The sequence below is a fragment of the Falco peregrinus genome, chromosome 2 (genome assembly GCF_023634155.1).
Source record: "Falco peregrinus isolate bFalPer1 chromosome 2, bFalPer1.pri, whole genome shotgun sequence".
Classification (NCBI taxonomy): domain Eukaryota; kingdom Metazoa; phylum Chordata; class Aves; order Falconiformes; family Falconidae; genus Falco; species Falco peregrinus.
In genome coordinates, this window is record NC_073722.1 from 11,500,107 (window position 1) to 11,523,749 (window position 23,643).

General features: G+C 41.4%; 1 protein-coding gene across 2 annotated transcripts in view; it reads right to left on the reverse strand.

Annotated features, from left to right (window-relative positions):
* Positions 1–2,490: 2,490 nt before the first annotated feature.
* SLC7A11 (solute carrier family 7 member 11) overlaps positions 2,491–23,643 on the reverse strand; it is a 113,788-nt gene continuing 92,635 nt past the window's right edge. For both annotated transcript variants that reach the window (XM_055796517.1, XM_005239851.3), the window contains 6 exons: positions 16,668–16,791; positions 15,364–15,467; positions 14,785–14,881; positions 11,616–11,765; positions 9,784–9,961; positions 2,491–4,733 (listed from right to left, as the gene is read on the reverse strand). In XM_055796517.1, the coding sequence (XP_055652492.1) occupies positions 4,666–4,733; positions 9,784–9,961; positions 11,616–11,765; positions 14,785–14,881; positions 15,364–15,467; positions 16,668–16,791 (721 nt within the window). In that variant the 3' untranslated portion in view covers positions 2,491–4,665. The remainder of the gene's footprint in view (positions 4,734–9,783; positions 9,962–11,615; positions 11,766–14,784; positions 14,882–15,363; positions 15,468–16,667; positions 16,792–23,643) is intronic.

Sequence of the window (23,643 nt, forward strand, 5' to 3'; positions counted from 1 at the left end):
ATCAATACAATTAGCTACCTGCCTTGTGGATGTAGGTAACATCTATCTTTTACTGTAGCATAATATTTGGAAAACATTCTTAAATTAAAGGCTGATTTTCCACTGAAAATCAAAAAGCAGGAACATACACATTCATCCAAAGAGTTATTTTCATATATGCATAGTCAAAGGCAGATGAAATTCTGCAAGCAGTTTTTTCATTTGCTTTTCATTCAAATTGGAAAATCTGGAAAATGTAGTGTGTCCTAGTCAGAAGAACCCTCTATTGCAATTCGAATTGAAAATAATTTGTAGGTGTTAATTATGATCCTCAGTACCAATCAGTTGAGAACATTGGGGCTTTTAGCAATTTTATTATACTGGCTGCAATAACTTAAGATTCATTTCACTCCTGCTCAGCTATCCAACATGTTAGGCATGCCTAGACCAGTCATCCCACCTCCTCCTTCAAGAAAAACAGAGCTATGAGCAATTCCAGAGATCGGTTCGTCTCACCTACCTTAAATACCTCTCTTAGCATGGGATGCATTATATCCTGGGGCAGCTCAGTTTTCTCACGCTTGTCTTTTCTCTAAGCCAGCTTGGCTCTTAGCTTATGATGTCAATCAGTTGTATATTTACATCAAATCAGATTAAAAGCCTTTGTTAGCATACACTAGCATTAAAAGACAACTTCAGAAATGCACAAGTGAAAGTAAAAACAAGCAAGAATTTCTGTATTAAGTAGAAAAATGTGCCAACAGATGAAAAATATGGCATAAAAGTTATGACAGTTGCTTCATTTTGAATGGCGTTTCCAAAAGTACTTAAAGTTATCTCATAAAAATGTAACTTGAACACATGTTATGGCAATATATACAAATACAGATATAGACACCCTTGTATGAGATACTAGGTATTTAGCTGCTGAAGCCACAGCTCTGATCTACCTGCCTCTCTCCACTGTGGAGAGGCTCTAGAGGCAGCTCCTACGACACCGTGATTGATGGCGCAGTATTTCAAGGCAGACCAAAATCAATGCAGGTTACCTTAAAACATTACATGGCAAGCTGCTGCAGCCTGGGACGCGATTGACAGGGCTGGGGACAGGCATCAAGCGTCTCTGCTCCTCGGGCACAGCCAGAGGCCATGGTGTCCCCAGGAAGGTGCTGCCCATCAGCAGCGTGTTGGTACTACTGCTTTGCAAAACCCACACCATCGTGACAAAAAACACCCCTACAACTTTGCAGCTGCCAGTCATATCAATCACTTCAGTGTATTTTGTCTTGTACCAAAAATGTCCACGCACAATGACGCAAAAAGGGCACAGTACCTCTGAAAAGCTCTACAGAGTGGATCTGGGAAGTATTTCACACGACATACACAATCCAGATTTTATCTGGCTGCAGGCACTTAATTTTAAAAATGAGATTCTGTCTCACCTGCTTTGACTCCTGTGTAGAAAAGAGGTTGTCTGGAGTAAAAGAAACTGATCATGACATGGAATGTTTTGCTGATGTAGGGAAGGAAGAGGAGACCCTCTGGCTCCCACCCGATCGCCCCTCAAAAGGCACGGCAGGCTCCTGGGCTGGAACCCAGAACGTGGCACCAAAGAAAGTGTCAGCCACGCTGTGCCCATGCAGAGCTGGGAGCAGCCTTCAAAAATCAAAGCATGCCCCTCTGATAAAATTATGCCTTAGGCCACATAGCAGGCTAGATCAGGAGGTGTAAAGATAGGTCAGCATCTTTGGAGGCTTCGGACGCTGAACTGTTTCTCTTAAGAGGCGTTGTACCAAACCTCATCAGTATTTGCTACTCACATAAAATGTTCATTTCTGTTGCCTTTGGTGAAATTTCTGCCTGTACCCCAGAAAAGCAGCAAAACCAAATGAGAAAAACAGCAGCACCCACCTAAAAAAAGAAAGAAATGTTCTCACAGAGACCAGTTGATAAAAAGGTGCAAAGGGCAAATTAAAAAAATAATAATAAAAAAAATTAAGGATCACTAAAGTTCTCCACAGAGGTAGTCTCATTGGCCTGACCACCTCAGGCCCTAAAAAAAAAAATTACATATAAATTTTATCCTTTATTCTAGAGTACTTCTTTTATAAGTCTGAAGACAATAATTTTTAAAAAAGGCTTAAAAATAATTTGATGCTTTAAAAAATTTGTGAGGATATGCTTCACATCCAAGTGTAATAGAAGACCTTAATACTGACTTTTATAACACAGTGGAAACCCAGTTACAATACTCTGTGTTGTGATTGTGTGCACTAAAGAAAATAAACCTAAAATCAGGATCCCTATGCATTTTCAAAAAAAATAGGTTTTTATTTTGCAGTTAATTATTTTTTCTTCCTAAAATATACAACCTCACAATCAATGAGTGACAGGATTTCCCTTGGGACAAATTAACCTCTTACACGAGATAAACCTAGTAAACTGTGGTCATTGAATCAGACTTCAGAAACATTTCTAAAGTCCATGATGGGAAAATAAAGCACCATACAGTCATATTTACAGAGCCCATTTATTTCTACAGGTTAACGCTGGCCTACATTTAAGCTTTCAAGTCATGTGGCACAATAGGAGTGAATACGTGGAAGAAATGACACCGAAAACCTGGCATCCACACTATCGATGTTCAGGTGGTTTTGCTTTGGGTTAGCGCTCGTGGGATCCCATGCACTCAGCAACCATTAGCAGACGAGTCCGTTAGGTGTGCTGCTGGAGGGCATCAGGCAGTTTATTTTTATCAGACAGAAATGCAGTTTGCGTGCCCTGAAGATGCTCCATGATGACACAGACCAAACCCCGGAGAACTAGGATGGCAGCAGATGGCTTCAAAAGCAGGATCCTGACCCAAATGTCAATACTAATTAAACACGTGCACTGCCAACACAAAAATCTCTCTCAAAACATTTGCCTAAAAAAGTTTTGAATAACACTTTAAGTTACTGTAAAGAGAAAACATTTAAAGAAAAAAAAGCGTTTCCAAAGTGTTTTCTGTATCTTAAATTACTACTCTTCTACATAATCATTTACTCCCATTTCCCTACTTCTATGAAATTCCACCATAGAAATACAAGAAAGAAAAACATGTACAAATTCAAGACATTTTACTGTACACCCTTAAAACAGTAGTTGTTCTGGATATATACAATAACATATACAATACACAGTCTCCCTTTACTGTAGTGGTCTGGCTACTAGTTGTGCTTTTCTCCCAATTTAGGAAGCTTAATGTTACTTAGTTCCATAAAAGTTTTCATGAAACATATGACTTGCTGATAGCAAACAGCTAAAAAGTAGTGCATTCAATATTTAAGCATTATATTCTTATCATAGTGATAACAAACCTTAATCTTAAGGTTGAGTAGTCTTCAACTAACAATATAAAACTGAATTTCTAAGGATTAAAAAATTTCTTTATCTACAACTATCTTTCAAAAAAAGGGCAAAACTTCAGCTCACATTGGAGCCAAATCTCAGCTCAAACGTCATTCTCAAGATGCATTTCATTCAATTTTATCAGTTTTGCTGGCCTTTCCCTGTTTCTGCCGAGATAAAACTGGGAAGACAACACTGGCATAGCACCGGTTCCTTGGTGTTTCAAAGCACAGTCAATTGATGAGTGTGCTTGAATGAAAAGCCCACAGATTAGGTGCATATCCTACTCAAATCAGCAAATCTGTTGTAGCTTGCCTTACACCTTACAAAAAAGCATTGCTCTTATTGCCATGTCATACATATACAGTATTCCCACCAGTGACTATTCTTTATTTCTCCAACTATTTATTTCACCAACAATAATTTAAAACTTTAAAATCAAGTTTGGCTGACTGAAAACTGCAGGTCCATATGCTTCCAGATAGAAAATACTCATACAGCAACGTAGGCTGCATTCAAATGTTTTGACTCATACGATTACTCATCTGCTGTATTGTCAATACATATGTACACAGAGACACTGGTAAAAACAGTGATCATTTCCAGACTGGTAGAAACTTTAACATGTATGAAATTACTGTCTCCAGGCTAAAATCTTCCTGCCCCACTGGCAGAATGATTAATTCTGGGAAGATGGTCCTATTGGCTAGAGTATAACAACTCTGGAATGAAGAAACCTTGAAAATGCCACCACAAAGGTGTAGAAACCGCTGTGCTTCTGCATCAGTCAGTGTGCTGGTGCTCCCAGCAAGCCCAAAGAAGTCGAATCAGGCTGCCAGACGGCGTGACGGGATGAACATTAGTAAGTGAAACTCAGCAGCTTTATCTCACCCTTTGGTGAGAGTTGGGTTCTTCAGAGACAACAAACAGGATACATTCGTCACCATATACCTGACTATTACTTACACATTGCTTAAGCCTATTTTCAGTGACAATGCAACCAAAATCCTAGTTTGACGAACCTACGGTTTGTTAAAATATGACACTGTAATAAAAGAAAGAGATGAGCACTCTCATCGGATAAGTTCTTGCTTTCTACATATAAACCAACCACATTAAAAAAATGTTGCAACATTCTAAAATACAGTTCTGGTAACCAACTCGCTCGGTATCCATCTCATCTGTAACTTGCTCCTCCAGTTTGCAGAACGTTGGGTAGGGGGACAGATCTCCCTTCCCTCTTCCTCAGGTTGAAATGAAACACCAAGCCAAAAGCCCAAAAGCCGTATATGAAGATCATGATTTCTGGTCTTCCTCTGATGGGACAACTTCCAAGAGGATTTGCAGCGTTACAGTTACCCTGTCTGCAAAGATAAAAGCATACACATGGGAAATTTTTGTGGGGATGGAGAAGGCAGAAGCAGCCAGGAAAATTGTCTTAGCTGCTCTGCAGCCTACTTACACATACAGTGTACAGTGGTTATATATACCAGGTGCCAATATCATTTAAATATCTGATTCAAATTTTTCTTTTTTTAATGTTTTCATTGCCTCTGATCTATGCATATACACTAATAATGGAAGAGTACGGAGGTATAAACTTCTTCACTACAGAGTTGCATGCATTTAAAGGCTATCTTAAAGCCTAATCACTCTGCACGAGTGCTTAGTTTTAACAAAGTTGCAAAGTTGAAATAAAAAGAGTGATCAAACAAGTTCAGCTGTGCCAAGATCTGCCTAAGCAAAAAAGAAAAAATAATGCAAAATGAAGGAAAACAATGATCACAAAGCTTCATAGGTCTAAGAATGTCACACACCCAAAGCAACCTGACGCCGTCTTTTTGTCACTCTGGAATTCTATTTCTGTCTGGTGTTTTTAGCGGTTTTGTTTTGAGGGTGCAGATTCGTAAATGGCAGTTAATTTACATACAGAACAGTAAAATGGCATTCTTTTACCACTCCTTTCATTTGCCATACTTTTTTAGTAACTCATTTTAAACAAGCAGGAGTTGTTGTAAGAGAAAGTTCTGACTGTCCTTGTCTAGCAGGACATGTCAGCATTTACACCAGCGTGAAGTGAGGCGAGTAAAACAGCTCAACTCACAGAAGATATGACCCAAAACCACTTTGTTCCTCTCCTGTGTAAGGCAGACTCTACCATCTTTTGCTCATCTCTCTGGAGGTCACCAGTTCAGTGCAAAGCCAGGTTGCCCTTGGACTATAAACTGATGGGGTCAGAGAGGCTGAGAGTCGACAAAACTGCATTTTCCTCCCATCTCAGTCCTTTACCTGCACTGGGGACTTCAGAGCCGGGCTGAGCATGGCCAGGGTGAATGGCAGGAGGAAAGCCAGCAGCAGGAAGCCTGCAGGGCTTCGCCCCTGCCATCCCACCCCTTCCAGGCTTGAGGCTGAGCAAAGGAAGGAAGAGCAAAATGGACTTTCTGTCAAGCTGAGCTATGGTGTAACAGCTCGTGGAAAAGGGCATGGCAGCAGAGGGAAATCCTGGGCATCTCGAGAGCTGGCTCTGACTTTGATATCCTGTTTGACAAACTGGGCAGAGCTACCTGCAGCAAGACCTTGTCCTCGCTGTGGCAGGAGGCACCTGCCACAGTTTTGCCCTGTGCTGGGATGGAGCTGTGGAGGAGCAATCAGACAATTATGGAGCACTGTGGTGCTTGCTTGGTTTTTTGATTGCATTAGACTCAGGAAAAGATGGCATAAGGAGTAGTTTCCCCCCAAAAAATGTTCCAATCTGTCTCCAGTCATTATCTCTGTATTGTATGCTTTGAGCAGTGCCTAAGTTACAGGACCAATTTCACATTTGTAACAAGGCAACTTAAAGTACTATGACAGTAAAGACAACTTCCCCCCCAAATTTTAACCCTGATTTTCCCCTTCAAGAGCAGAATTCACTGTAAATGGGTCCCAGGGGACAACCTCTATAAGAAACCTAGACCTGGTATCTACATAAGCACCACGTAAAGCTTGGGTGAGGGAAGAACGCAGTAGTTTACTGCATATGTATAAGACTGGATATGAAATCTGCAACAGCACAGTGCCAAGATGATTTCCTGCGGATCCCAACATCATAAACTCGACAAAGAGAAGGAAACTGAGCATATAACACTATGTCCTGAGTGAGCAAGTGTCATCCTCTGGTTATTGTAAATAACCCTGAAAGAGACATTTTGCTATAATCTCAGATCTCTTTTCCAGCATGGGCTCAGGCTGTGAAGAAAGCTGGGTTCATCTTTTAAACCCCACCGTTCAACCCACTGTAAATTAACAGGTGTTTGAAATGTGAGTCTAGGGTTGGGTTTTCAACTGAGGAAGTCCAAACAGAAGCATTCTTGTGCTGGTGCTGCATCCTTTTACACACTGATCTGCTTTTGTAGGATTTGCTAGGCTTGACTTCTCTCATTTTCACATTAGTTCTACAAAACGCAAGAAAGCAGAGGTTAAATGAAGCCTGTACTAGCTGAAAATTATTTGTCCCAGCACATCTGGTGCTACAGCAAAATTTCTTTGGAAGAATAGAGAACAAAATGTTATTCTCGCTGCAGAATACCACCAGACCCTATGAAACCCGCTGACTGTGAAGCTACCTTTTATTCAGTATGGTAATTTGGGAAGGAGAACGGGCAATGTAAATGCCATTAAGGACAGTCAAAACACACAGAACAAAGACATTCAGCCTCTGAGAGGACTTCTTGGGTCATCCATTCGAGGGCTCTGCTACTGTAACCAGCCTGAAACCCCTTGCGTAAATGTACTCATCTTCAGGCTGGGTCTTATCCCACTACTCATTCTGGCAGTTCAACATCCCTCTCTTCTGAGGGAATATTCTGAATATTTAGTCTAATCTTACATGGGGCGGGTCTGTACCCATGTGTTTTTGCACCGTCGCTTCAAGAGCACATGTTCCACACAGGGTTTGTGAGCAGCAGTCACCTCTCATCTCCAAAGTACATCTGGGTTGTTGAACAAGTCAAGTTCCCCAACAAGGTGACTTTGCGAATGGGTAAAGAGGGCCCACCCCTGCCCCCCCTCAGCCCGCTCACGCGCTGAGCGGTGCAGATGAAGCAGCCTGAGAACAGCCTGGTTAGCAGGGTGCTGCGTTCAGACTAGCAGGCTCTGCCTGCCCCTGTCGTACTAACCAAAATGCTTCGTCGAAGTCTGAGGAGACTGTACCTACCACATTCGCTTTGTCTAGAAAAATCAGTTATATTCTCAGAGAAAGTTACCCAGCTAATCTGCAAAAATCTTCCTCCTAAATGACAATGCCATTTTTTCACTTTGTCCCTTACCTCATGTCTGGAATTAGTCTTTCATGCCTATGTACCCCTAATGTATATTGTTTCAAGGTTAGAATATCAAGCTTGCAGCTGCCCAAAGACTTTTCTATATCTCACAGAGGTACCTTAAGTGAATTTATCCTCATCCAATGCCTGTGAAAAATGCTCTCAGGCTATACAACGGAGCTCCCCGCAACACTCACAAAATAATGCCAGTTTAATGACTCCACACAGGAGGTTTATTGTTTCTTCCGAGTCAAAGAAAAAAACCCCAATCTTTTTATTTAACAAGTAAATCTCCACTCTGCTCCACCCCAAAACTGTCAGCATCAGTTTTCTGTCATTACTGTTGTTATTCTGAGAATAATAATTGCAAAGCAAACAAGCTGTTTCACCCACTGACGGGCATTTGCTGATTTGGCCCCTGAGCCAGCGCACCATGTCCATCCATAGGTATTACACAGGCACCAAGCTTGCTTTCTAGGGGAAGTTTGTGTTATCTGAAAAGCTAGAAGATTCACCTTCATTGTCACAGCTGGCAGAAAAAGCGTCACATCTACCCAGTCTACCTTAAAGAGAATATTTTTTCTCTCACCCATGTAATGTAGTTCAACACTGGCATCCTGTGGCCAGAGATTCAAGTAACTGTATTCCAAAACCTCTGAGACTTCACAGAAAATGCTGAAAATCTCCTGAGTTTGATAAGGGAAAATTTCCTAGTCCCTAAATGTCAAGGCTGAGAAATTATAAACAGATGAAAGCCCATCTATTTAACAGAATGTCCTTTTGCATACAATTGTTTTCATTTTCCCGGGAGCTTTCTACTCATTCCCAGGACATTGCAAGTCATTTATAACTTTTTGGATATAAAATTAAGCAGACCAGAGTGTGCCAGCCTTAAACTAACATCTTTTTCTGTAAATACTTTCTGCCCTACTGTTACGGACTTCCCAGCATGAATTGAGAGGAAAATTCATAGATCCTACAACAGATAGGGTATATCTACATAACCTATATTTATATAGAGAAAATACATCAGAAAGGTTACAGTATAATAACATATATATAAACCCCCCATTCTTCTATTGTGAGCTAATCCTTTTGAATCATCCCTTAAGTCTGAAGCACAGAAGACAATATGCATTTTTGATTCAGAACCTATACAAATAAACTAATTTTAGTTAAAATCTTTCATGGGTTGAGTTTTTCTTTTGCAGCAGAAGAGATTTTCTTTCCATTTTGCTTAATAAATTATCCATCATGCATCGAACATTTTGCCTATGTTCTTGTTTCATGTTTTGAAAATTACCTCCATTTGGGAAAATTATCATGCTGAGTAACAAAAAAAAAAAAGAACAATGGGGAGCTGTAATAAATGATACTGACTTCTCTCTAATTGAAATGCTCCAAATGCTTCTGCAAGACATCAGAACTTCCACAGATGCTTTCAAAAATTTTCAGAAATGCTATTGAAATGATTCTCGGTGTATTTCAGGTGTGAAATACTACAGCCAAGTCACACAGAAGTCATTTTCCATGAAGCACGGACACAATTTCCACAGAGGTTTGTCAGGCATGGTATATTTTGCCATCATTTTGTCGGGAGCCACCGCTAAGGACAATATTCCTATGCCAAGCCTGCCTGAGCCTGTCCCATTCCAAATACTGCTCAGTAGTCCACAGACACATGGTCTCAGCAGGAAGCACCAAGCCCATCCTATCATTACAAGTCCGATGTTTAAGTTTCCAAACCGATTCCCCTAGGAGAGTAACACCGTCTCTATTAGCATAGGCCAACAGCCAGCGCAGGGAGATGGGTGATTTAAAAGGAATCAGATGGTTGTAGGGGAGGGAGGGGAGAAGGCGACTGGGGAAGAGGCATCCAGTCATTTAAAGTCAATCACCAGCTGAAGAATAGGCTTGCTGTACATCTCCTTAGTTAGCGGACATTGATTGTAACCGGCAAAGCAACGCTATAGCATGTGCCGAGCAGAACCTTGCATTGTCATCCCCCGCTCGCAGCAGCTGAGAGGATTGATTGGAAGGATTTCACAATACGGGGAGCCCTGAAGAAATTCCCAGAGTCAGCAGAAAGGACAGAAGCCTCACCAGCACTTACCTAGAAGTTTTCTGAACCATTTTGGCTTCTTGTCCCATACAATAAAGAGGTAGTAGGCAGGAACTCCCGTCAGGGTTATTACAAACCCGATCCCAGTATTCACTGGATCAGAGTAAAGTGACAGTGCAACCATGAAGAGGCAGGTGAAGGAAAACAGCGCTGGAATAAAGAGAGGCACCTGAAACATAACCACACAGAGAACCATTACTTTACATTGACCTTGTTATTGAATGACTATGGCATTTAATGTTCCATGAAATGTAAATTGGATAAAACCCAGCAGTACAGGATAGTTCTGGAGAAATATGGGTACCTAGAACATGCACACAAAATGTCAGGGACTGCAGAAACCAATCTAGGCAGAATGCTGTGCAGTGAGTACTATAGAAGTCCTTTAATTATACACTAAAACACTGTGATGGTTTTTGTCCTTTAAAACATAAGGGCTGTAACTAAGTTACATCGCAAAAGCCCTTTCCCTAATCCCCCAGCAGATAAGCAAGCAGCTCTAACTGCAGTAAAGATTTCCTCTTTGATAATTACCTATTAGAAAACATTTTAAAACACAACCAGGAGTTCAAGTCACCTTTTAAAACTATTAAGAACATATTGATTTTTTTCCTAAGGTAAAAATCAAAATCTAGCAGGAAGAGAGCAAATTAAACACCAATTTGACTAGTGATAAAGATACTTGATAGCATTATGCAACTGCAGCTACTGAAAAAGCACTTTCTGACTGTATGACTGATAGCATTATCAATGTCACTGTTGAAAGTACAAAAAATAGCAATATCAAATTAATACTCTCAATTTCCAAGAACGCTACAATCGCTATGTTAGCACCTCTCTGAAGGAAATGCCTACAGACACGGCTTGTGAGATGTTCGGTGTAACGGAGAATTGGAGAATTCCCTGGAGATTATTCTCTTCCTTTCATTCCTTGAAGCATTACTGTTCCTCTTTTGTGCACTGTCAAAGCCTTTTTTTTTAATCAAAGCAAAATAGGTTGTGCTGTTGACCTTCTTACTTAGAGATATACCTACAAGAATGCAACAGCACACATTCTTAGCTTTTCACAAAATAGGCTTCTTGGCGATATATAAATAAGGATAGATTCCTCCAATTTTTTCATGATGGACGTTATCTTTCCAAATACACAATGCGACAACTTATTTTGTAAGATGTTATTTAAAATAAGCAGGAAGAATGGCAGAAACAAGGCCAAAGTCACTACTGTCCAATGGGCCAGACTATTAGCATTTTCTTCCCGGGTTCACAATAACTTTGTCTGCAAATCCATTGCAAGTCATAAATTCACAACTTATTTGCATATCAAATTGGCAATGAAATAAATGTTTAATATTAATGCTTATGCTTGACATGAATGCTGGTGGCAAAATTATTCAGGCTTTTATCAAAGGAGACGTTAGAGGACTGGCTGAAAATCAGGTGGGCACAGGTAACCCCAATATTTGTAGTTCGAACCCTACGTGACTACACGGGACTAGAGGCATTTTCACACAACTTGCATCACGTTGCCTCAATGCAACAGACTGGCAAAACCCAGCAAACGCCATTGCTTTGGCACAGCAGCTTCAGCCCCCCCGCCCCCAGGCACCGGGGAATAGGCAAGAACTGTCATTCAGGAGGGAACACAGAACTTCCAGGAAAACACTCAGAGACCTTTCAGTGCAAAAGGCTATTTTCTATTAACTGTTTTTTCTCAAAAAAGAGGTTGGCTTTCGACAGAAGAAAATGCTGCTTTACTGTCTGACTGTACAATGGATAAGAGGGAGAAGGATTCACGTAAAACAGTAGAGAGCGGAGGTTACCTTGAACGGACGAGGCATATCAGGACGTTTATATCTGAGATAAATCAACCCAGCAACTACTAGTCCAATAAAAAGCCACCTGGCAAAACTGAGGAAATTCAGGAGGCTGTAGAGATCCCCGTTGAATAACATTATCATTGTGAGAGGATGCTGCAAAAGAAATACAGAGCAAAAAAAGGGTTTAGTGGCTTGATCTATTATTTTACAGCAGCGATGTCAAATTTTTCCACAGGGAGAAGCAGCACAGCCTTTTGCAGACACCCGAGAGCCACAGACTTCGGGACTGCCTTTGTCATACAATCAGGTGTGTGATCAATACCTAGCTGTCCCCTGAGATCACGTTTATCAATATACATCTGTCCCCAGTAGCCACATGCGATAATATATATCTGTCCCCTGTGACGCAGGCAAACACGCAGGCACACAGCCCACTGCATCACCAAACTGCTCGAGCATTGTGGGCACCGTTCTCACAGGACCTGACAAATATATTGGCCCACGGGGGTTTTCCTCACTCATCACTGATGCAAATGGTAAGAGCAGTTAAATTTTGGTCACATCTAATCATACGAAAGCGGAGGTTGCTAGGTGTCTTGTGGAAGGAAAAAGTCTTACAGTCCTCCCGGCTGCAACAAGGGGACTCGGTGAAGAGGGCATGGAAAGGGGTAGCGGCACACCACGGGATGCCAGCTGGGCACACTGGGGTGCCGCCAGCTTGTCTTTGCAGCATGCCTTTCAGGCTTGCAGGGTGTAGACTTATTGCACATCGGAAATGCAAACATTTCAAAGCAGAGAGAAGCATTTAGCTGTCACTCAGGCAGCTACTGAAGAGCAAGGAGAGGGGACGCCAGAATAAATACATTTCCTCATTAAAAGGTTGTTCTGAGGTACAAGGTTTCTGTGAGGCAGGCAAAAGCTTATGTACAAACGAGAGCGTTGTGCCTTGGGTTAGATGATCAGTGTAGACTGAAGGGTAATGCCTGGACAAAAGCAGAATATTTGTAGCTTGGATCAACTCCGCAGGGTAGTCTGCACTTCCCATGTGAGACACCCTACGCCCACAATGACACAGTCCTTGCATTTGGGAATGAAGGAATGAATCAAATGCATTATAGCCTTTGCTGTTCAGCAAGAGGGAAGATCCTGGCAGCGATGGCCTCTCTAGGTTTACAATAAAGCAACAGGTGAAATCAACTGCAGATGCAGTAAAACACCGGGCTAAATCTTTACATAAGGAAAACTAACTTGTATGAGTTATCTAGATTCACAGCCTCTCTCTCCTTTTTTTTTTCCTTTGTTTTCTTTCTTTTTTTTTTTTTTTTTTGTTTTGTTGTTTGGGTTTTTTTTCCTCTTTTGAGCAGCGAAGACAGCATGGATTTGAACCAGAAGGATCAGTATTTCAAATGTGGGTCTCTGGCTTCCAACCTCCGATGACTTACAAAGTGGCTCTTCCCACACAGATGTTAAGCAAACTCCTTCTCTGTAAAGGTCAAAGGAAATTTTTTTTTGCCACTGAATTGTATTTTGAGCAAGATCTCTTCTATATAGACCCAGCCCCTAAAAGTTTAAAATCCCAGTTGTAAGCATGACAATGCAAGAAAGGGCCATGGACAGTGAAGGAGAACTACCAAGAGGGAAAAAAAAGTAGGGTTACAATCAGATTGCATGATTTCTTGGACTTCCTACACACACATCTATGAAATGCCAAGATATAAATACATAAAGAGATTTCTTAAATCCTAAAAATATGTTTTTATTTAACAGGCCTCAAACACTGAACGTGCTCATTTTTGCAGTTGATCGTCAAGAGCTCTTTCCTTTTTTACAGTGTGCAGACTTTGGCAGGAGAAATAAAATAGGAAAATGTTAAAATGCAGGCTATTGATGCAGAATATATCCTGCAACTACTCCATTTCAAATAAGGCAAGAAAAAAAATTACAGTCTCTGAAGGAAAGCCATCTTCGTATGAGAATCTGACTTTTTCAAAGGAAATCAATGTACTGGTGTAACAGGACCAGATGCAATAGCAGAAAACGTCTTTCAGAAAAAATATAATATGTTAATACATTTTGTGCATTTCAGTCCGCAGAAAACCATCAATGCAGTTTACCCAGAAGGTATGAGTACTACACCTGAAGAAATAAAATGCAAAGTAAATGCTTATGTAAAATGAATTCCATTAACTTTTTACTATAAACACATCGCCTAATTTTCAAAATTTGGAAGGCTAAAAATTCAACATTTCAGCTGGCACTTCAGAAGCAAGCTTTTAGGCATCTATGGCAAAAAAACCCCTGATTTAAATTCCAGTACAAGCATCCATTTTTACTAGCGCAGACTCACAGATGCACACGCGTCCTCTGCTGTGGCTAGAACTCCCCACAAATGCAGAGGTCTGTCAAGGTACATAATAGTCATCGGTGCCGAAAGATGGGCTGAACACCCATGAATGATATGAAGACTGCAAGTGAAGTGAAAATCTTCCTGGCACTATGCAAACCGAGGTTTGAGGTCACTATTTTGACATTTTGTCCTAACATCTTACCATGCAAATTAGCCTGCAATGGAAACACATGGCCAACATTTAGCTCTGCTGCTATTTTAAAAGGCAGTAATAGGATTTCCACTATAGTACTGGTGGTTTTCCTTAGACAATTCACAGGCTATTGCCCAGGCACACGTTCTCTCATTTTTTAATCACCACTACACTGCACTGCCGAGGGTTCCCCTTCCATTATCTTAGTGTATAATTGTTTGCATTTTTCACTATAAGGTGGTATAATGAGCCTTTAGGGTGCTCCCAGATGCTGGTGTTTAGCTGCACTTTCAGTTAAATGAATCCCTTTTTTGCTTGTTTGTTTAACTGGAATTTGTTTCTCTGAAAGGGAACTAGCTCATCGCTAGCAGGTCCTTAGAAATAAAGGGCAATAAGACATGAATTAGGTTGCAGCAATAGGCAGTCAAGTGCTACCAACAAGATAGCAAGGAGATGATAGAATAAGAACAACTCCCAAATCTCATTCCTCTCTTTGCTGTCCTCTGCCCTGCCCAAAGCCCACGTACACATTAATAAATGGGACTCAAGCAGTGCCCAAATTCTGTTCGAATCCTCCAGAGCAAGCCTGTAATATGAATTCTTTTGCAGGAACATTTGTTTGTATGATTTACCAAAACAATGACAGCTGGCAGAGGAGTGTGCTTGCGGACATGAATCATGGAGAGAATTTCCGGAAGGTGACCCTCGCGGGATGCAACGAAGAACATCCTGGTGGGAAATAAATGTGGACAGACTTTAAATGTGCTCATTACTGTGACTAGGCAAAGCGGCTCATGAAAGTCACAGAGCCCAGCGGCACTTCTTAGGCTTGTTTGAGGGATTCTGAATGAAAAGACTGGCGGGAGAAGCCCATACACAGAAATCAAAGTCATCTCTGAAGGTGTCCTCTCCTTACCTTACACGATGATCGGTGCTTGGATTTAGTTAATATTTTCCCTCCTTCACATGAAACAAAGCAGCCATTAATTAAGGGCTATGCTCAGAGGGATCCCTTTCCAAACCATTCAGAGGGTTTTAACAATAAGGTACAAAACTCAACAGGAACAAAGTGAGAAAAAGCCTCGCGCCTGGTAAACATTTGGTTTTCATTTCCTGCTGAAGGAACAAATCCTACCCTCCCTTCTCCTTGCTTCCTTACTTTCAGTGCATATCCCATGCCCATCACCCCCAGTAATATTAGCAGCGCTCACCTGGAGACTGCAAAAATGCCGCCATTCATAGAGCCAAAGCAGGAGAGAGCAACAAATACTGGTACAGCTAAAGAAAAGTTTCCCATTAGTCGTTCGGCAAAGGTCTGTTAGAGGACAGAGAAACATACAGTGATTTTTCATAAAATGTGAAAGTCATTTTGCTCTATTAACAAATTATTAAGTAAGGTAAGTTTTATTTCATTTAAACCCCTTGTCTGCGTCCCTCACTGAAAGTTGTGCTATGCATTTGTTACCTCTTCTTTTGTGACACCAATGGTACTGCAGATGAGCTCTCCCACCCTTACTCCTGACTGCGTGTGGAAGACTGCCAGTTGAGGCAATGCCAAAGAGGTCGAATCAGGCCCTGATTTATGTCCATTTAGACCATTATGACACCAAAAAAGAAGACCCAGTCTGAATGGATCTGGGTTTGATCTGTACACCCCTTTTTTTTTTTTTTTTTTTCTACAGCCTTCATTTTACTTAGCTGATGCTACCCAGTGGTGTAGTCCATCCACTCACACTATATTGTTCTAGGTTACCAGAAGAGCCTTAACTGGAGTTTGGGGCACCACAGGAGACATGCACACTGTTCTTCAGGTTTGCAAAATGTTTTGTTTCTAAATCTCACATGAGCTACAGAATTTGGTCATTTTTTAAGTGCCGTGTCAATTGAAATAGCCATAGGCAGTGACACTACTGGAAAGTAAACGAAAAATTTTATTTCCTCATTGTGAGTCAGATACCACCAATATAAAAATCAGTGTCATCACCACAATTCAGCAAGAACAATCAAAGCAGTACTTCCAAGCAAGGTTGCCTTGCAACTCCTTCCCGAATGAACTCCAGTATTCAGAGCCACCCCCTTCCTAAATTCTTGGGACGCATGTTGTGCACAGACAGTGTTACCGCTTCTTGCTACAAACAGAATCGTTCAGAGCTCCCCCTTCCACCCTTATCTGTGTTCCCTGCTTCCCAGGAGCTCAGCCTACAATTTAGCACAGAATTTTTCAAGCATGTACTTGGCTATAAAATTTAAGTCCTATTGACTTTGTTATATCAGGTAAATAAATACACTCTAACATTACATTACAAATGCTATCGATGGCCTTAAGTGCAATCCCACTCATCACTCAAAAATCAGATTAATTTCACGGGGATGCTAGTATGTGGTGTAAAAGAGGAGCCATAGAAAAGCCTGACTGGATGTGTCCTCCCAATTTTTTCCCCCTGGAAATAAGAATATATCAACAAACACAACTGCAGCAGGGATACAGCTTTGTGGTTTTTCTTCTGTAACTTACCACTGCTACAGCTTTTGAAAGCAGCAATTCCCCAGCACTGATTGTAGTGAAATAAGCCACGTTTGTTAACACATAGCCAACTGTGACGATAATCATTGAAATGCATATTGCGAGGGGTATGTTTCTGAAATACACAAGGTAGCTCATTATTTTGCAATCTGGTTGCTATTCCCTGAACATGAAACAAATAACATGAGAAGAAGCCACTAATGATGGTGAATGCACATTTGGTGATCCCGAAATATCATAATTAGAAACTACCAGTAAAAAATAACACATTGAAACAAAACCATCTAGACAAAATAAATAGGTTTATAATGGAGAGGTGAGAAACCATTTGAAGGAGGAATCCTTTGGGGATGCCAAGAGGTTGTGGTCCCTGTGCTTCCCACACAGGACTTGTGGCCCATTTGAGCTGCCTACCCACACTGACTTTCAAGCTGAGCCCAACAAGTAGGCAGCAGGCATCAGTGCTTGAACCAGCAATAAGGCAGGTGACAGAGGCAGGTGATCCAGCTCTCTATCAGGAGAGCAATCACAGTGACATCTCCAACACACCTACTGGCACTTGATGACTGCCCACCTGGAGGCTGTTCGACACCTTCCCCTGGATGCCAAAATATGTAGCATGTGATATTCTGCCCTTTCCTCCTCTGTGCAATTCTTCCCTCGCACACCGCACCATATCCCAATTATCTCTCTTGCTATTCAGGGATACATCAGGGCAGGGTATGACACAGAAATAGGAACAGCACAAATTTGTACCGTTAGCACAGCACAAATAGCACTGAACAGTACAAAACCCCTGACAGCTAAAAGACAGCTATAACACACAAATAAACAACAACACCGAACTTTTGTATAGCATGTCCTCCCAGGCAGCAGAGCAGAAAAGCAGAACTACTTCTATTTTAAAGAAGAGGAACAGAGGCACAGTGAATTAGTCGGAAGCCACGCTGCAGGCAAATGTTCTAGTTAGAAAACCCCCTAGATGTTTCAAGCATTATTCTAGTCTCTTTCCACTTGATATCATTCTTGATATCACTGATATCTGCATAACACCAAGAAGAGACTCAGATCTGAAAGGAATATTTGGTCCTTTAATTCCAAGGCTGAGAGTTACAGTTGGGAAGACATGGTACATGCACTCCCTCTGAGGAGAGCTGGGAGCTCCTGCTTCACCACCAGTTCCTTCCAGCGGTCTAAACTGAGATTGCTTTTGAAAAGATGGAAGGGTTGCCATATTTAGAGAACTCTGTTGTGAAGATCACATCATCAGGTGGGAGAGAGGCAGAATGAGGAATTCTGGTTTTCCAGAAGGGACCACAAGCATAGTCCTAAAGGACTATTGCAAAAAAAAGAAAAGGAAAAGGTGTTTTGAAAGCCAAGACAAAGAACCATTATTATCTGATATTTCTCTCAAACACAAACAGCTGGGACAGAATTTAAGGATCCTCTTCACTACCAGTCCTTATTTCTCAAATAAATCCTTGACATCAGTACGCCTGTATTGAGCTGAAAACAAGCGCTAAACTGATACTTAATGAATAAATAAATAAAGTGGAACGGTATCACTGTTGCGTATCTTGCCCACCTTAGTAGCCATGGTGTCAAATATTATCATTAACTCAGACACACAGGCAGGTAGGTGAGAAGATCATGCTGTATTGCAGCACCAACTCTGGGTAGGCTTGACAACACTGCATTAACCCACTACCACCTCACACACACAGCCTCAGGTCAAAAAGCTGGAAGGAGGGAAGCCGGTCATCTTATAGGATGTGCTTGGTGATGGAGAAGGCAACGGTAAGGACCGTTGAGCAAATAGCACAAAACAGAAGTGCTGTATTGCTGAAAAAAACCTCAAAGGTACTGACTCAAGAAATACTGAAGAACTGTATGTTGATATGTCTGTGCAAAAAATGGTTTTGTAGGTCGGTTGCCAGATATTTTGCATCTGGTTTGGCTAATGTTCTTACCTGACCTGGGTGTAAATTGAATTCAATCCACTTAGCATCTGATTCAAGGTACGGATACATGGTTTCAAAGCCTCTCAGAACAGTTATTTTAATTATATCTCCTAGGTCATAGCTGAATGCTTCAACCACCAAGCTATTGGATAAATCAGCACTTACTCCAACCTTAAAAAAAATATTTTCAGCCAAAGATAGCAAATTCATACTGTTTTCACAAACACCATTTGAACGACTGAAACCACACTCTTAAACTTAACAAACTGCCTTTGTTCATTCTAACTCTTACCAAATATCTGCTTGCTGTATTCACTTCTAATTTAAATCCAAATCTAAAACAAAATGGTAGTTCAAAACTAAGGGGAACAAAAAAAAAAAAAACCCAACCAACCAAACATACAAATCATGCTTCCAAACATGACCCTTTTCTTTTCTTAGCACTGCGGGTCCTTCCTTGTTACACTGAAGAGCACTAACCCCCTCCAACAGTAATACCAAGAACAACAACAACAACAACAAAAAAACCCCAAAAAACAAACTCAGGAGAAGAATAAAACCCCAAACCCAAGCCAGAACTAGTCAGCAAGCACTATTCATTAAAAAGCCTGCAGATTATAACTCATGCCTGGAGCAGCACAAGGGATGCTGTGACTTCTAAGCTCCCGAGTGCCAGCCTTCTGAGCGAAGCCAGCGCGGAGGTTGGACCTCCGTTTGCCTGCCGGCAGGAGCAACCCTTCAGAGGGCTGCTGCGCGCTCGCACACGGCCCCTCCGAGGGCTGCTTATTAGCTGCTGCATTCAGTGACAGATTTAGACAAAAATGAAAGGCCGGTTTCAAGATTTCAGGGATGAGTAATGCAGTATGGTTCATTTCTCACTGACACCTCGGTTCAGATTTACACTCAGTCCTGGAATCACCTGAAAGCACAGACAGACAGGTACGAACCATATGTAAAACCCTAAGTGAGAGCTTTAATCGCGTCTTTTCTATCCATCCAATTTAAGAGGCAGCTCCTGATTTGCAACAGGAACCCATTATCAAACTCTCTGCTACGAACTACAGTCATTGCACTGGAATAAAAGCCGTAATACCATTACCAATAAAGATCACCTCCTTTCCTTGGAGGATCTCTGTACCAATTTTCTTGTAATTTAGATATTCTCCTGGACTTCCAAATCTTCTCTCCAAATCAGGAAAAATCACACCTGAGCTCTGTTCTCCATTAAATTGCCTCTGTCGATGCAGATATCACCTTTTCCCTTCTGCATCCCACAAATCAAACGCAACACAGGGTGCTAGCACAGCAGTAAGACATTTCTGATATAATGCAAATTCACAGCTGCCCCACAGCTGGCGGGGGACATTCCGGAGAACAGAGTTACTCTGTGCAATTGGTACCTTTCTAGGTCTCTCAAGTTTTAGCCAAGAGAGTGTGCTGATTCACTTTTTAGGAAAGCCTGCTGGAAAGGGTATTGAAAACATTTGAGAAGTTAATAAATTCTATTGCCCTTCCCAGCACACTTGTAATGCAGTGTGACCCTTTAAAGTCAGCTGGTCACAGAAGACCCCTTTTATGAACTGTAACCAATTATAATCCAAACCAGTGAAGTCAAACACCAGAAAGCAAGCAAGTAATTAGGCACAGCAGCAGCTCTTTTCTTCCCTTGCTAGGTGATACAAAGCAAGCAGGTTTTTAAATGCAGGCTGTCGCCCGATTCCTCGCCCTGTTATGCCAGCATCTTGCTGCTGTCTCTCTGCACGTGTCAGAGGTACAGAACCAATGCATCAAAATGGAGAAGGGATTCCTTTAATGCTCGCTGCAGCAGTAACAGCCATGGAGCATGCGGTGGGGTAAATGACAGCATGGCTTCATAGCTAGTCTTTCCTCTTTTTCATTTCTCCCCTGGAAAATCACAATCAAAAGAAGATGAGAAGAAGTCACGTAATTTAATAGTGTCTGAGCTGCAAGCCCACAAAGAGCAGCTCCAGTCTGGAATATAAAGCTGGAACATATTGGGAAGGATTGAAGGGGGAGAAGCTGTGATCTGCTGAGGAGAAACTTTGCTACAATAAACGAGACAATACTAGCTCATTGCCAAAGTCAGTCATTGCTGAGACACATATAAGTATTTACAAATATGTGTATTTGAAAGGTGCTGTGATGGTTCCCATCCCTTTTGCCTCTCTGTTTTTATTCTGTGTTTTATTCTGTCCTGGGGGGTGGCCTGCTCTTAAATTTTGCATCCTCTTCTCCTAACAGATGGGTGATACTGTAATTTTTTCACACGTTGACTTGGCGAGAACCATTTGATCCCTTCAGTGCAACGGGCTGTCTTGTAGGCTGCTTTCTGCATGAAAAACAGACATCACAGATAAGCAAGTTTATATCAAAACATACTGCTTTGCTCTTCAGGGTTGGGGACTGCCACAGCTCACCTGGGAACAGCAAGAGATATAGGTCAGGCTCCGGAACACAGCACTTAGTAAGCCAAGCCTATATGTCATCAGGTCTTGCACCAAGGTCCTGGGAATATTAAATTCCCAGAACTCTCCTGCTGCTTTCTGTATTGTATTTGGTTATTTTTTCCAATGTCAGGTTATTGGGATAAATTTTGCACTTGTGACTTCTTCTGCCAAGCTTTGGCCCTATGGACAGTGCAATGGATGATTAGGTATTTTTTAAGGGTGCCAAAATCTGGAAACAGTTCATTTGGAAAATTGCTTAACAGATTGCAAATGGTGAATGTTATCATCACACAAGCGAACTTTTGAAAAGGATCTTGAAATGCCCGTGGTGGTAAGTTTTCAACTAAAGAAATACAGCATATACAGGTTCATGCACATGAAAACTAAGCAAATCCTTGCCTGGAAACCGTGTGAAGGAATTCGGACTTTTCCTCTCTCCTTTCTTTTTTTTTTTAGTTTTATTTATTTATTTAAATGTAGCAGGGAGTTCCATAGCACACTAAAGGCATGGTTCATCCCACCTAACCTTACCAGTTAATGAACTGATTTGTTTTGTTTCCTGGCTGTGTCCCACTGGAGCAGCTTTTTCCAGGACAGCCAACTCAGACCGAACATTGCAAAACCTGGCTTTAAAACAGAAGCAAGGAAATTATTTTGGCATGGCCTCTAAACAGCAAAGGCCATGGCGACAGTGTCTTTCGTACTTGTGAACTCAGCAGACTCAGTGGGGCATATTTGACTGTGCTTGTTGTTTCACAGAAAGAACAGCCTGCAAATGGTCACAGCCTTTAGTGTTTGCTGTTTGTCATTATAAAAGTTATCATTAAACTGGGATATGAGCTGTAGACTCTGGGAAGGTTCCTCAGCTGATTTACTGTTGTTGTTCCTCTTATGCCCAGGTTCTCTCTCTGGCTTTCTTTCTCTTCTCCCCCACCCCCACTCCCATATTCAGTCTACTCTGTGTTTTTCCTCTCAAAAATATTTGCAGGAGGTACAGCAGTACCAGAGCAGATTATCAGATCTATGATTCTGCAACACCAAAGGTCACATCCAACACCCAGTGGATATCCTGATTAACTGAACCCCATGGTCTAGCTCCGGGGCTCTTTACAGGCTCTAGAAGGAGAAAAATTTCTCTGAAGCCATATACAGTATAGCTTGGCAATGCATTTCAGCCCTGTACAGCCACAGGGTGGACTAGCTGTACTGCTAATGCTGAATTTCTCTGGGATGGCAGACTCCTCATTGACTCTTTCTGGGAAGCCCAAGGTAGTTGTGCTTTTTGTGTCAGCTGTTGCGGTTCTCCATCATAATTGCTTTGTCTATAGGGCAGAAGGGGGAAGTCCTGGTTTTGAAGAGCAGCTAGGGATGGGTAAATGTTAAAACACAGATACTCAATTCAATTTTAATCAACATTCAGATGTTTAGAAGCTACACTAATTGTCTCTCATCTGATTATTTTTTTTTTTACATTTTTTAATTACATTGTTAATATTTTCCTGATTCAGGTTTCCTCAGATTTATTTTTTTTTTCTTTTTGATACTGATTTTCTTCAAAGTTCTGAGAGAAAAGATGAATATCGCAAAAGACTTTCCTGGAAGCAGCTTCCGCTTCTACCTGAGGAACAGCCTGCTTGAATATCACCTTGGCAGTAATACACAAGACATTTCCAAACCACTATATAGGTTTGGCACTAATGTCAGCACCTCAAGGTCTACTCAGAAAAACAGCTGATTTGAAAAGGATTTTTCTTGATTTTGAGATCTGTTGAGGTTTCACTCTGAGATGAAATGCAAAAGGAAAGCATTGCCCTGCAGTAACCAGTAGCCATTTCAACGCAAGTTGAAGTCCTGAGCCTACTTCAAGCAAATAAAGCGTTGCAGTCTCCTGTATCTGAGCACACACAATACTATGGTTTTTAAGCCATTGGCCATTCTTAGGTCTTCACCAGCTGGACAAGATTTCTGTCTTGGTTCTAAGATATATTTTTTTCCTAAGAAACTTCATACTGAAATGGTCAAGTTTCCCATCAGAAGTTTCAACTTCAATGAATCAAAATCTTAAAGTGGAAAATATCTTTTTCTCAGATTTCCTGACTTGCTCTAGTCCAAAAGTCTCTCCTTCTAGGCAAACCCTCCCAGCTGAAGTCCCAAACAGAAGCAGATCCGTTAACAGCCCTTGAGAGACTGAGGATAATTATTATGCTTACAAGGTCATTTGCTTTATTCTAATAGCGATTCAAACCTGGCTGCAGCCACATCATGCACTGATTCAGGCTGGCAAGCCAAACCTTCACCAGAGTGCCATTTTCACTTATGGCATGGCCCGAGCCCTAACTCAACAAGCCAATGCCTTTTATGAAACAGCTTTCTCTGAAAGGCAGAAGGGATTCCTCTGAAACTTGGACTGCTGGCTAGAGAGCCCTCTCATGTTCAAGCAGGATCCTCAATCTTTTTGCATGGAGTAGATAACATCCCTGGCACTCCCAAAGAGAACTAAGCCAACAGAGCAGATATGAAAGGTGACACAAAAGACGT